Source organism: Manis javanica, chromosome 4, assembly GCF_040802235.1.
Source record: "Manis javanica isolate MJ-LG chromosome 4, MJ_LKY, whole genome shotgun sequence".
In the NCBI taxonomy this organism is placed as follows: Eukaryota; Metazoa; Chordata; class Mammalia; order Pholidota; family Manidae; genus Manis; species Manis javanica.
The window spans coordinates 115,409,274-115,418,713 of record NC_133159.1 but is presented as its reverse complement, the minus strand read 5'-3'; the positions used below and the strand labels follow the sequence as shown (position 1 = coordinate 115,418,713).

General features: G+C 59.1%; 2 protein-coding genes across 4 annotated transcripts; one reads left to right on the top strand and one right to left on the bottom strand.

Annotated features, from left to right (window-relative positions):
• Window positions 1–359: 359 nt before the first annotated feature.
• On the top strand, window positions 360–3,443 carry MFAP4 (microfibril associated protein 4). Of its 2 annotated transcripts, none has more exons than XM_017679521.3 (6): window positions 360–463; window positions 723–798; window positions 1,016–1,170; window positions 1,598–1,694; window positions 1,768–1,950; window positions 2,287–3,443. In XM_017679521.3, the coding sequence occupies exons 1-6, from the start codon at window positions 458–460 to the stop codon at window positions 2,532–2,534; spliced, it is 765 nt and encodes a 254-aa protein (XP_017535010.1). In that variant the 5' UTR covers window positions 360–457; the 3' UTR covers window positions 2,535–3,443. The 2 variants fall into 2 exon arrangements, with proteins under 2 accessions (XP_017535010.1, XP_073090833.1); XM_073234732.1 differs by having other exon boundaries at window positions 447–463; window positions 1,042–1,170.
• Window positions 3,444–3,592: 149 nt separating this feature from the next.
• MAPK7 (mitogen-activated protein kinase 7) lies at window positions 3,593–9,121 on the bottom strand. Of its 2 annotated transcripts, XM_073234726.1 has the most exons (7): window positions 8,991–9,121; window positions 7,930–8,233; window positions 7,115–7,280; window positions 5,404–6,482; window positions 4,671–5,296; window positions 4,141–4,274; window positions 3,593–3,993 (listed from the first exon to the last, which is right to left on the bottom strand). In XM_073234726.1, exons 2-7 carry the CDS (start codon window positions 8,159–8,161, stop codon window positions 3,840–3,842), a joined length of 2,391 nt encoding a protein of 796 aa, XP_073090827.1. In that variant the 5' UTR covers window positions 8,162–8,233; window positions 8,991–9,121; the 3' UTR covers window positions 3,593–3,839. The 2 variants fall into 2 exon arrangements, with proteins under 2 accessions (XP_073090827.1, XP_036875499.1); XM_037019604.2 differs by having other exon boundaries at window positions 3,855–3,993; window positions 4,141–4,372; window positions 7,930–9,110.
• Between the last annotated feature and the right edge of the window lie 319 nt (window positions 9,122–9,440).

Here is a 9,440-nt window from a genome sequence, read left to right as displayed (position 1 = left end):
GCTCTGAGCGCCCCTCCCTGCCTTCTACTCTCCCAGAACCCAAACATACCCACAGCCTCCCCACCACCCCTCAGCCTTTCCCCGCTGGCTGATGAAACACAGGCCAGCAAAGGGTGGGGGTATAAACAGACATCTGCAGGGGGGCCATTAGGAAGCAGGGGATGGGCTGAGGGTGCCCGGGGCGGGTGGGTAGTGGAGGGGATCCAGGAAGCGATCTGAGCCAGCAGGAAGTTACCGTCTGCATTGCTTTGCCCCCAACAGGCCTAATGAGACACAGGTGGTCCCCTGGCCTGGGCCCCCTGACAGTGTAAGCAGCTGCTGGTTCAGTCTGATGGAGGGGGAGGGGGTTCTGCAGCTACAGGGGCGGGGCTGGGGCGGCTGGCAGGGGCCCAGCACATAACTGGGCGGTTGCAGTCTGGGGCAGCAGACACCCGCCGCTCTGAGCTGAACTGGCAGCATGAAGGTACTGGGCCTGGGTGGGAGATTCACGGCCCTGGGGGAGCAACCCCACTCCATGGAGAGGATGCTCGCCAGAGGGGGCTCTTGTGGCCCACCCGAAACTCTTCAGCCGCGAGGGTGCTGAGCCTGTCTCACAGTGAGGTTTCTTGGGAGCAGGAGGAGCCAGTGGGCAGACAAAAGGTTTCTGGTGGGGAGCAGGGCCAAGTGCAGAGAAAGCTGGGCTCTGAGGTGGCGGCGAGGTGACCCTGCTCTCCTGTCACCAGGCCCTCCTGGCCCTGCCGCTGCTTCTGCTTTCCACGCCCCCGTGCATCCCCCAGGCCTCCGGAATCCGGGGAGATGGTAAGCAGCCTGTGTTCACAGCCTGGGCGAGGACAGGCCATTCTGAGCCATCACTTCTGGGAGCCAGGCCCCAGATGGGCCAGGTGATGGTCTTGGAGAGTCCCCGCCTTAAAGAATCTGGTGACTTTTTGTACTTAGAACACCCTGTCCTCCGAGACGGCAGCAAAGTGGGGTGTGGAGGTGCCCGTTAAGCCTCAGTCCCCTTCCCCTCCCCCAGCTCTGGAGAAGTCTTGCCTTCAGCAGCCCCTGGACTGTGACGACATCTACGCCCTGGGCTACCAGACAGACGGTGTGTACCTTATCTACCCCTCGGGCCCCAGCGTGCCTGTGCCTGTCTTCTGTGACATGACCACCGAAGGCGGGAAGTGGACGGTGAGTAGTGGGGACAGAGGCCTGTGTGGCCAAGCTTCACTGCAGTTTGTTCACCTCAACTGGGGTAACAGCACCCACAGCAGTGAGCTGCTGCCAATGCTCAACTCTAGGTGCTGAGAATAGGTTGGTGCGAGGATGGGTAATCCTCACAATAACCCCTGGAGGAAGGTAGTTTTTGCAGATAAGATACCATAAAGCCCAGAGCAGTGAAGTAACTTGCCCAAGGCCACACAGCCAGCACTGAGACTCACACCCAGCAGCTTAAACCCTAGAACCGCCCCCTTCAACCTATTCCTGGCTCTCAGCAGCTGCTCAGAAGGGGCCTAGTGCCAGCAATTGCCTTGTTTAGGGCCCCAGTATCACAGGTCTGTGTGAGGCCCCTGCCCATTGGACCCTTAATTGTCCAGGTCCATCCTCTCTGCTCCAGGTTTTCCAGAAGAGATTCAATGGCTCTGTGAGTTTCTTCCGGGGATGGAACGACTATAAGCTGGGCTTTGGCCGTGCTGACGGGGAGTACTGGCTGGGTAAGGTGGGGCCCAGGCGGGCTGGGGGGCTGCACAGAGCCAGGTCCTGGCTGACTGTTGCCACTCCTGCCAGGACTGCAGAACCTCCACCTCCTGACCCTGAAGCAGAAGTATGAGCTGCGCGTGGACATGGAGGACTTTGAGAACAACACAGCCTATGCCAAGTACGCTGACTTCTCCATCTCCCCCAACGCAATCAGTGCTGAGGAGGATGGCTACACCCTCTATGTGGCGGGCTTCGAGGACGGCGGGGCAGGTATCACCCAGGTGCCAGCGTGAAGGGCTGTGGGGGGAGAGGTGGGGCTGGCACTACCCAGTTGGCCCCTGACCTTCTCAGGCCCCTCCTTTTTCCCTCCTGGCCACGGCTGGCTCCTAGCCAGCTTGGGCCTCAGCCCCAAGGAGCCGCATCCCCTCCACTCCAGGCCACCCTATGAACAGCTGTTTCTCTTCACTGCAGAAGCACAATACCCAACATATGGCTCAGGGAGGGTGCCACATGTCTCGCAGCATCACTCACTGCTGCTGTCACCCTGTCCCTGCCAGCACGGGGCTCTGCTCCCTTCCTCAGCTGCCCCATGCCCCTCTCTGCCAGGTGACTCCCTGTCCTACCACAGTGGCCAGAAGTTCTCCACCTTCGACCGGGACCAGGACCTCTTTGTGCAGAACTGTGCAGCTCTCTCCTCGGGAGCCTTTTGGTTTCGCAGCTGCCACTTTGCCAACCTCAATGGCTTCTACTTGGGTGGCTCCCACCTCTCCTATGCCAATGGCATCAACTGGGCCCAGTGGAAGGGTTTCTACTACTCCCTCAAGCGCACCGAGATGAAAATCCGCCGGACCTGAGGGTCTCACCATTAGCCCCAAGCCTCCCAGCTGCTCTAGGTCTCCATGAGTGCTCCCCTGCAGCCCCTGCCCCACCCCACGGTCCCAACATGTTGGCTCTGCTACTCTCTTAGCACCTGCTTCCCAGGGGGCCTTGGGCTCTGGCCCAGACTGATCCCATCACACCTGGAGTGTCCACCTCTAGAGCCAGGCCTCTGCTCCTCTCCACCTAAAGCCACACTGCCAGCAGCTTCCCAGGCCTCCTTTGAAAGGCACAACCTCCTGACCTGGACCTGGACAGGCTCCACGGTATTCAGTGGCCTCTGCCCTACCCCAGGAGCTGAGTACTGGGAGTTGCTTTCCCAGACTGGGGCTCTGTGTTCCACTTTAGCCAGACTCCTCTGTCTGAGGCCACTCTAGACTGAGCTGGCCAAGTTTGGCTAGTGCCCAGTGCATGCCACGCCACTTGTATGTGGCTCCCAAGCCACTTGTGCCAACCCCTGGGCTGCCTGGCCCCAGTGCCCTGGGTGTTCTGCCTTACTTCCCATCTGGCCCACCCCCTCCAGACCCTGGGGGGGCCCCTTCAGCCACACCCCAGCACTCCCTCTGCTGTTCTCAGAGTAGCTCCCATCCTTTACCTCCCTCCAACTTATTCCTGAGTGAGCACCATGAACCCCCAGCCCCACCACACTATCATATTCAGCTTCCCCTGCCTGCTTATCCGAGGCCCCAAAGCTCAATACCAAAGCTGTAATTTAGCACAGCTACTGCACGCAACCTTCCAACAGCCACAGTCAAGGTATAGATATGAGGTCCCCCCTCCTGCCCTGGGGTTGAGGTTTTGGCCACGTGAGAGGGCAGAGGACAACTCTGTGGGGCCGGATGCAGGTAGGAAGTGGAGCTCTCAATAAACCTCAGGACCTGAAGGAACCTGCCTTTGGCTGTTGTGCATGTGAATGTGCTTGGCCCCCAAACCTGGGAGCTTGGCTCCTCCTTGCTCCCTTACCGATGTCACCGACCTCAACTCCAAAAAGACATCTCAGTTCGGTGCTAAAGGGAACCTTATTTCACAGGCCTCATTTCTATGCCAAAAAGATTGTGTAATAATAACAATAATAATATAATACAGAAAAGAATCACTTGGGGAGTGAGGGTGTCCTGACCCTGTCACAGCTCAGACGTGGCTCAGGTGGCTGCTTAAGGCTGCAAAGTGGGTCTGAAATGAACCTGCAGAACAATCCCACCCGAGCTGCCACTGCTGGGGCCGAAGGCATGCTCCCATGGGAGCTGGGTCTGCCCCTGGCAGTAAGGCATGGGCTGTGGGCCTCAGGGGTCCTGGAGGTCAGGCAGGTCAGCCAGCAGCATTGGGGAGTCCATCTGGATCTCACGCTGCAGGGACTCAATGTCAGCTGGGTTCATGCCGTGGCCCTCAAGCCAGTCAGCAAGCAAGGAGGCTGAGAGTGAGGCCGAGTCTGCCTGGCTGCAGGGGGAAGGGGAGTGGGGAGAGCAGAAGGGAGAGGTACTGTTAGCCTAGGCTGACTCCTCACCCATCCCCCAAGCAATCTCCTCTTACACCAGGAACCCCCACCCCCAGCCCCATTCCAGAAGTCTGATGCAGCCATCTTACCCATCCTGTGTCCCATCAGCCACACCCATGTCAAAAGACTGGTTTAGGAATTCCTCCAGGTCAAAGCCAACACCATAGCCAGCCCCACTGCCCTTTGGAGTGCCTGAGAACACGGGGGGCAAGGGGTCCTCCACCTGCAAGGGATGATGGCAGGTTGCAACACAGGGACCACCAAGAGCAGACTAAGGTCTGCAGGTCTGTCCTGATGCTGCCAGCAACTCCGCCTGGACACCTGCAGGTGACAGCAGCAGCCTTAACAACCACTGGGGGCTGGCCGGGACCCATCCTCTGGCCAGGCATTTCCCCAGAGGCATCCTATCTCCCAATAACCTGCTCACTGGCATTATGCTCCAGTGAGCAAGGGGACAAGTTCAGAGAGATAAAATGCCACCTGCCAATCAGTTTTCATGGAATAAGGATATATCAAGGCCTCTCCCGTCCCCCATCCCCACCAATAAACAAGGACTTCCTAAACCCATTTTCCCTGGGTTCAGATCCCTACATGCCCATAACCAGGCCTCTCCTCTCACCTGCGACTTGGACAGCTGCTGGGTCACCAGGTTGACATCAGGTGACTCGGAGGTGGAGGGCTGAGAGGCACCCCCAGGGTCTGGAGGGAATGGGCCAGACGAGAAGTAAGGCAAAACACCCGCGGCACTGGGGCCAGGCAACCCAGAGGCTGGCACAAGCGGCTGGGGGGCCAGGAGGCTGGAGGTGGCAGTCGGGAGTGGAGCAGGGCCAGGGCCAGGCCCTGGTGGGCTGGCTGGGTGGGGAGCAGGGCCCAGGGGTGGGCAGGCAGACTGTGGGGCAGCACCAGGGGTAGACCCTGCAGGCTGTGGTGGGGCAGTGGGAGGGCTGGTGGGCTTGGTTGGAGGGGGTGCCACAGGGGCTGGGGCTGGGGGCCGAGCCATGCGAGTCCAACGCTCCAACAGGCTGCGGTCATTGTCACTGAGCACCAGCCCAGCCAAGGGATCAGTGGAGGGGCCCCCAGAGGCCCCGGCCCCCCGCTCCTTGCGGCCTCGCTCCTGCCGCCGCCTCTCCCGCTCCTTGGCGCGCTCCTGCCGCCGCCGCCGCTTCTCCTCCCGCTCTCGCTGGCGTTCCTGGGCTGTCACTGGCTTTCGAGGCTCAGGGGCTTCCAGGGGGGCACTAGGGCCATCTGCAGCAAAGTCGGGCAGGGGGAAGGTAAGAGTCTGCAGCTCTGTCCGGGCCAGGAGCCCCTATTTGCCACCCACTCCCTAGCCAGCCATTGCCTCTGCAAGGCACCTCTGAACCGGCTCCGCAGGGACTTGAGTAGGGCAGCTTTGAGGGCAGCTTTGGTGTTGTCGGAGATGGCACCCTCCCTCTTTGGAGGAGCTGGTTCACCGGTTGGCGGGGGTGGCTGCAGGGTCAGATCAATGGTGTCAGGTGAAGGGCCAGGGCATGGCGGAGGGGCTGGCGGGGGTGATTCCATGACACAGTCTCCACTGGGAGCCCAGTGACTGGGCATCTCCACATCGGGGCAGCCAGGCTCACTGGCCACAGGCTGAAGGGAAGGCTGGAAGCGGATCTGCTGGCGGATGCCCTCACGCCGCGCATGGAAGTCCTCAATCTCAGCCACAATGGCCTCCTTAATGCGCTCCCGAGTGAGGGCTTCACGGTCAAAGGCGAAGTCAAAGGGTGGGGCACAGTCAGGCTCATCGTCAGGATCATGGTACTTGGCCAGGAAAGGGTGCCGAAGGGCAGCAGCTGCTGAGATGCGGGCACTGGGCTCAAAACGCAGCATGCGTCCCAGCAGTGAGAGGGCCTGGCGGTCAGCACCTGGATACACTGTCTCCCAGGGCACAGGTTGGCGCGGAGGCAGGCTCTGGATGTACGCCCGCACCCTCTCAGCCCCCACAGCCTGAATCACAGCTGGCGATGGAGTGCCCAGCACCATCATGATCAGCTGCAGCTGGTGCACATAATTTTTGCCTGGGAAGAGCTGGCGCCGGGCCAGCATCTCACCAAAGATGCAGCCTACAGACCACAGGTCAATAGCCTGTGTGTACTCATGAAGTGAGAGCATGAGCTCGGGGGCGCGATACCAGCGTGTGGCCACATACTCAGTCATGAAGTATTGGTGCTCAGCAGGTGAGGTGCACAGGCCCCGGGCCATGCCAAAGTCACCGATCTTGAGCTCGCAGTTCTCATTCACCAACAGATTGGAGGGCTTGAGGTCTCGATGGATGACCTGAGCTGAGTGCATGTATTTCAGACCCCGCAGCAGCTGGTACAGGAAATAGCGCACGTGCTCCAGTGTGAGTGGCTGCGAGGAGTGAATGATCTGGTGCAGGTCACTCTCCATCAGGTCGAGAACAACATAGCTAGAAGGCGCAAGGGGAGAGAGGAAGGGGCAGGGGAGAGAGGTATGGGCTGTCTCACTCATACTCCAGGTATTCACCAGGCCCTCCTGGCTCCAGACAGGTAATGGCCTTATACTCTGAGACTCTGTAGGGGCCAATGGCATGGTATGAAGATCTAGATTCTCTACCTTTTCCATGAACTTATTATGTAAAATTAAATTACTTTCCTCTCCAGACAAAGTTGCCTCATCAGGGAAAAGATAGGGGTTGGACTAAACCAGAGCTAGCTAACAGGTTTAGTTCTGGGGCCGTCTCCATTGTTTGGTGGAGACTATGATAAAAGGCCTATCCATTTTTTGTAGGAAAGTATTTTGTGATTGATTAACATCTGCTGTAGAGAAGGGTACAGTTATAATACTAATGTCCTATGTCCCACATACCAAGATTCTATAAAATTGTAACATCTGTACTCTTCTTGAAGAATCACAGTTGTCCCTGGCAAAGCCCTAAGAGAGCACTGGTCCTGAAATCATGGGAATTTTCCCAGCCTGCCTTACATTAGGCTCAACTCCCCTTCCAGAACTTAACAATATGACCCCAGCCTTTAGAAAAGGTTCCCAACTCCGCTTCTGTCTCCCATCCCTGCTCCTTACACAGATTTGAACTCGCCATAGGGCACTGTAGGTCTCAGGATGTCCTTGATGGCAATGATGTTGTCATGCTTGAAGTGTTTGAGGATCTTCAGCTCCCTGAGAGTCCGCTTGGCATTGGTCACCACATCAAAAGCATTAGGGATCTTCTTAATGGCCACCTGCTGGCCTGGGGAGCAGGGAAAGGCAGGTACCTTAGGGTGGCTGCTAAGTGGCACAAGAGCCCTTTCAACACCTCCCCTCTAGGATGCAAATAACAACAGCAAGCACACATTAAGTACCTAATACGTGCTAGCCCTGTGCTAAACACTTAACATAATCAGATTTTCCCTGCCCATCTATCCTGCAGCATGTGCTAACAGCTCCAAGTTAAGACTGTGGCTCCACTGACTTGTTGGGGGTTGCACAGCTAGTCAGTGGTAAGGGTCTAGACTCTTGGTGCTTGTGCTCATTCTACCTCCCTTCACTTTCTCTCCATCTCAGACCTCACGCCTCCCACCACTAATCCTTCACACCAGTCTCTGGCTCTGGAATACCTTTTTCTTTTAGAAACCAAGGACAAGATCTCCATTCTGGCCTATCTGGGGCTGTCATTTTTCTAAGGAGAAAGTAGGCTGATGAGCTGGCAAAGCCACCACACCAGAGTTTCAGACGACTGTGTCCAACAAAGCCTGGCACCCAGAAGGCACCTAACCAATATCTGTTGAGGTAAACGGAATTTACAACCCAGCTTTCCTTCCTGGCTGTTTGAGAGGCGCAGGTTTTTCACTGCGAACCGGGTTCCACCCCTGTGAGGGGTGCAGGATAGGGAATCTCACCGGTGAGGCGGCGGCGCGCAGACGACACCACCCCGTAGGCCCCATTGCCTATGGTCTCGATGATCTCGTACTCGTCCCCCACGTCGAAGGTCACATCGAAGGAGCGGGCTTTGAGCAAGGCCAGGTTCTTCGCCGCTACAGAGGCGGCTGTGTGGGCGGGCTCCGCCTTCGCCGGCCCGGGGGGCTCCCCAGAGCCGTCCTCGCCATCTTCTTCCTTCAGGGGCTCGGCCATGGCGTCTGCGTGAAGCTGGTGAGAATGTCCCCCCAAAAACAACTCCGCCCGGCCTCAGTTTCCCCTGGGAGGCTGGGGAGAGGAACCGGGAATTTCCAAATTCGTTTAAGCCCCCAGGGGCCGGGGAAAGAGCGAAAGAGGGCGGCTGGCGCGCAGGAGCCGCCCCACAGCCGGGCTCGGAACCCGGCGCTCAGGTCCGGGCGGAACGCAGGGTCAGAGGTGGGGGAGGCGCCGCGAGGCGCGGTCCAGGAAGAAAGGAAGGGGCGGTGCACTGCGCTCCTCTCGGCCAGCACTCACCCAGCGGCGCCTCACCCCGCCGCCTCCTCCGGGCTCCCGGAGGCCCCGCGCCCCCGGCCTTCAATTCCCAGGGCAGAGGGATTCCAAGTGCCGCTTGTTCACTCTTTCAACGCCGCCGCCACCACCTCCGCGCCGTGTAAAGCCCCGCCAGGCCCCCGCCCCGCCTCCCAAGACCACGCTCCCTTCAGCATCTGGCCAATCGCTGGACGGCCTCTAGGGAGTTCCCACCCTTTCAGCTTGCTGCCTCCAATCCGAGCCCGCCTGTAGGGGAAGCCACGCCTCCTCACGCGCGCGCGCCGCTGTCCTGCTCGAGGGCGGGAGCCGCCCAAAGGGCTCTAAGGCCCTTCTCTGGGGTGCGCTCGGGACCAGGGACCTTCTTCTAACGCATGCGCGTTGGCAGTCCCGGGCGCCGCGTGAATGGAAGGAAACGCCCCGTGCGTACGCGCGCGCATCCTTGCGCTGCTGGGTCTCTGTTGTGGAGTCTAAGCAGGACCCGGGAGCTCGGAGGCTTTGACGTGCCTGGCGCTGTTACCTTGGCAGCTGGCTCACGACATCCCCTCCTTTAGGCTCCTCTTCCCTTGCCAGTACCGATCGCCCAGGGGAGTGTGACCCGATTGGTCCCGGGAGCCCGTCATCGCTGAAGAGAGTGGCCTCTCACGTCTGAGCACAGAGATCCTCATCCCCAGGATTCTAGAGCGTCCGACCTGAAGCCGTCACTGACTTCCGGTGACTGATCCTTTCCTTTACAGCTTCTGGCGCCCCTAGGCCTAAGCTTGGAATTTCCTAGTTTCCGGTGTTTTCTATCCGTGTGGTCGGTCTCTCCCACGACTAACCACACTTTGGGCCGTGACGGAGCTGAGGGGGCAGCAGGCTCTGCCCTCCAACCTCTACCCCTTTGCGGAGCCCTCGGGTCAGCTGAGCCCAGAGGGGTCAGAGCTTCCCCTGGAACACACGTACCCTGATCCACTCCAGCTCCGATAGT

Excerpts from the sequence above, each read along its gene's own strand:
- MFAP4 (XM_017679521.3), top strand. Across the intron at positions 799-1,015 it reads CTCCGGAATCCGGGGAGATG|CTCTGGAGAAGTCTTGCCTT; the intron begins GTAAGCAGCCTG and ends CCCCTCCCCCAG. Across the intron at positions 1,171-1,597 it reads CCGAAGGCGGGAAGTGGACG|GTTTTCCAGAAGAGATTCAA; the intron begins GTGAGTAGTGGG and ends TCTCTGCTCCAG.
- MAPK7 (XM_073234726.1), bottom strand. The coding sequence starts at position 8,161 with ATGGCCGAGCCCCTGAAGGAAGAAGATGGCGAGGACGGCTCTGGGGAG. Across the intron at positions 7,281-7,929 it reads TGCGCGCCGCCGCCTCACCG|GCCAGCAGGTGGCCATTAAG; the intron begins GTGAGATTCCCT and ends CCTGCTCCCCAG. Across the intron at positions 6,483-7,114 it reads TATGGCGAGTTCAAATCTGT|CTATGTTGTTCTCGACCTGA; the intron begins GTAAGGAGCAGG and ends TGCGCCTTCTAG.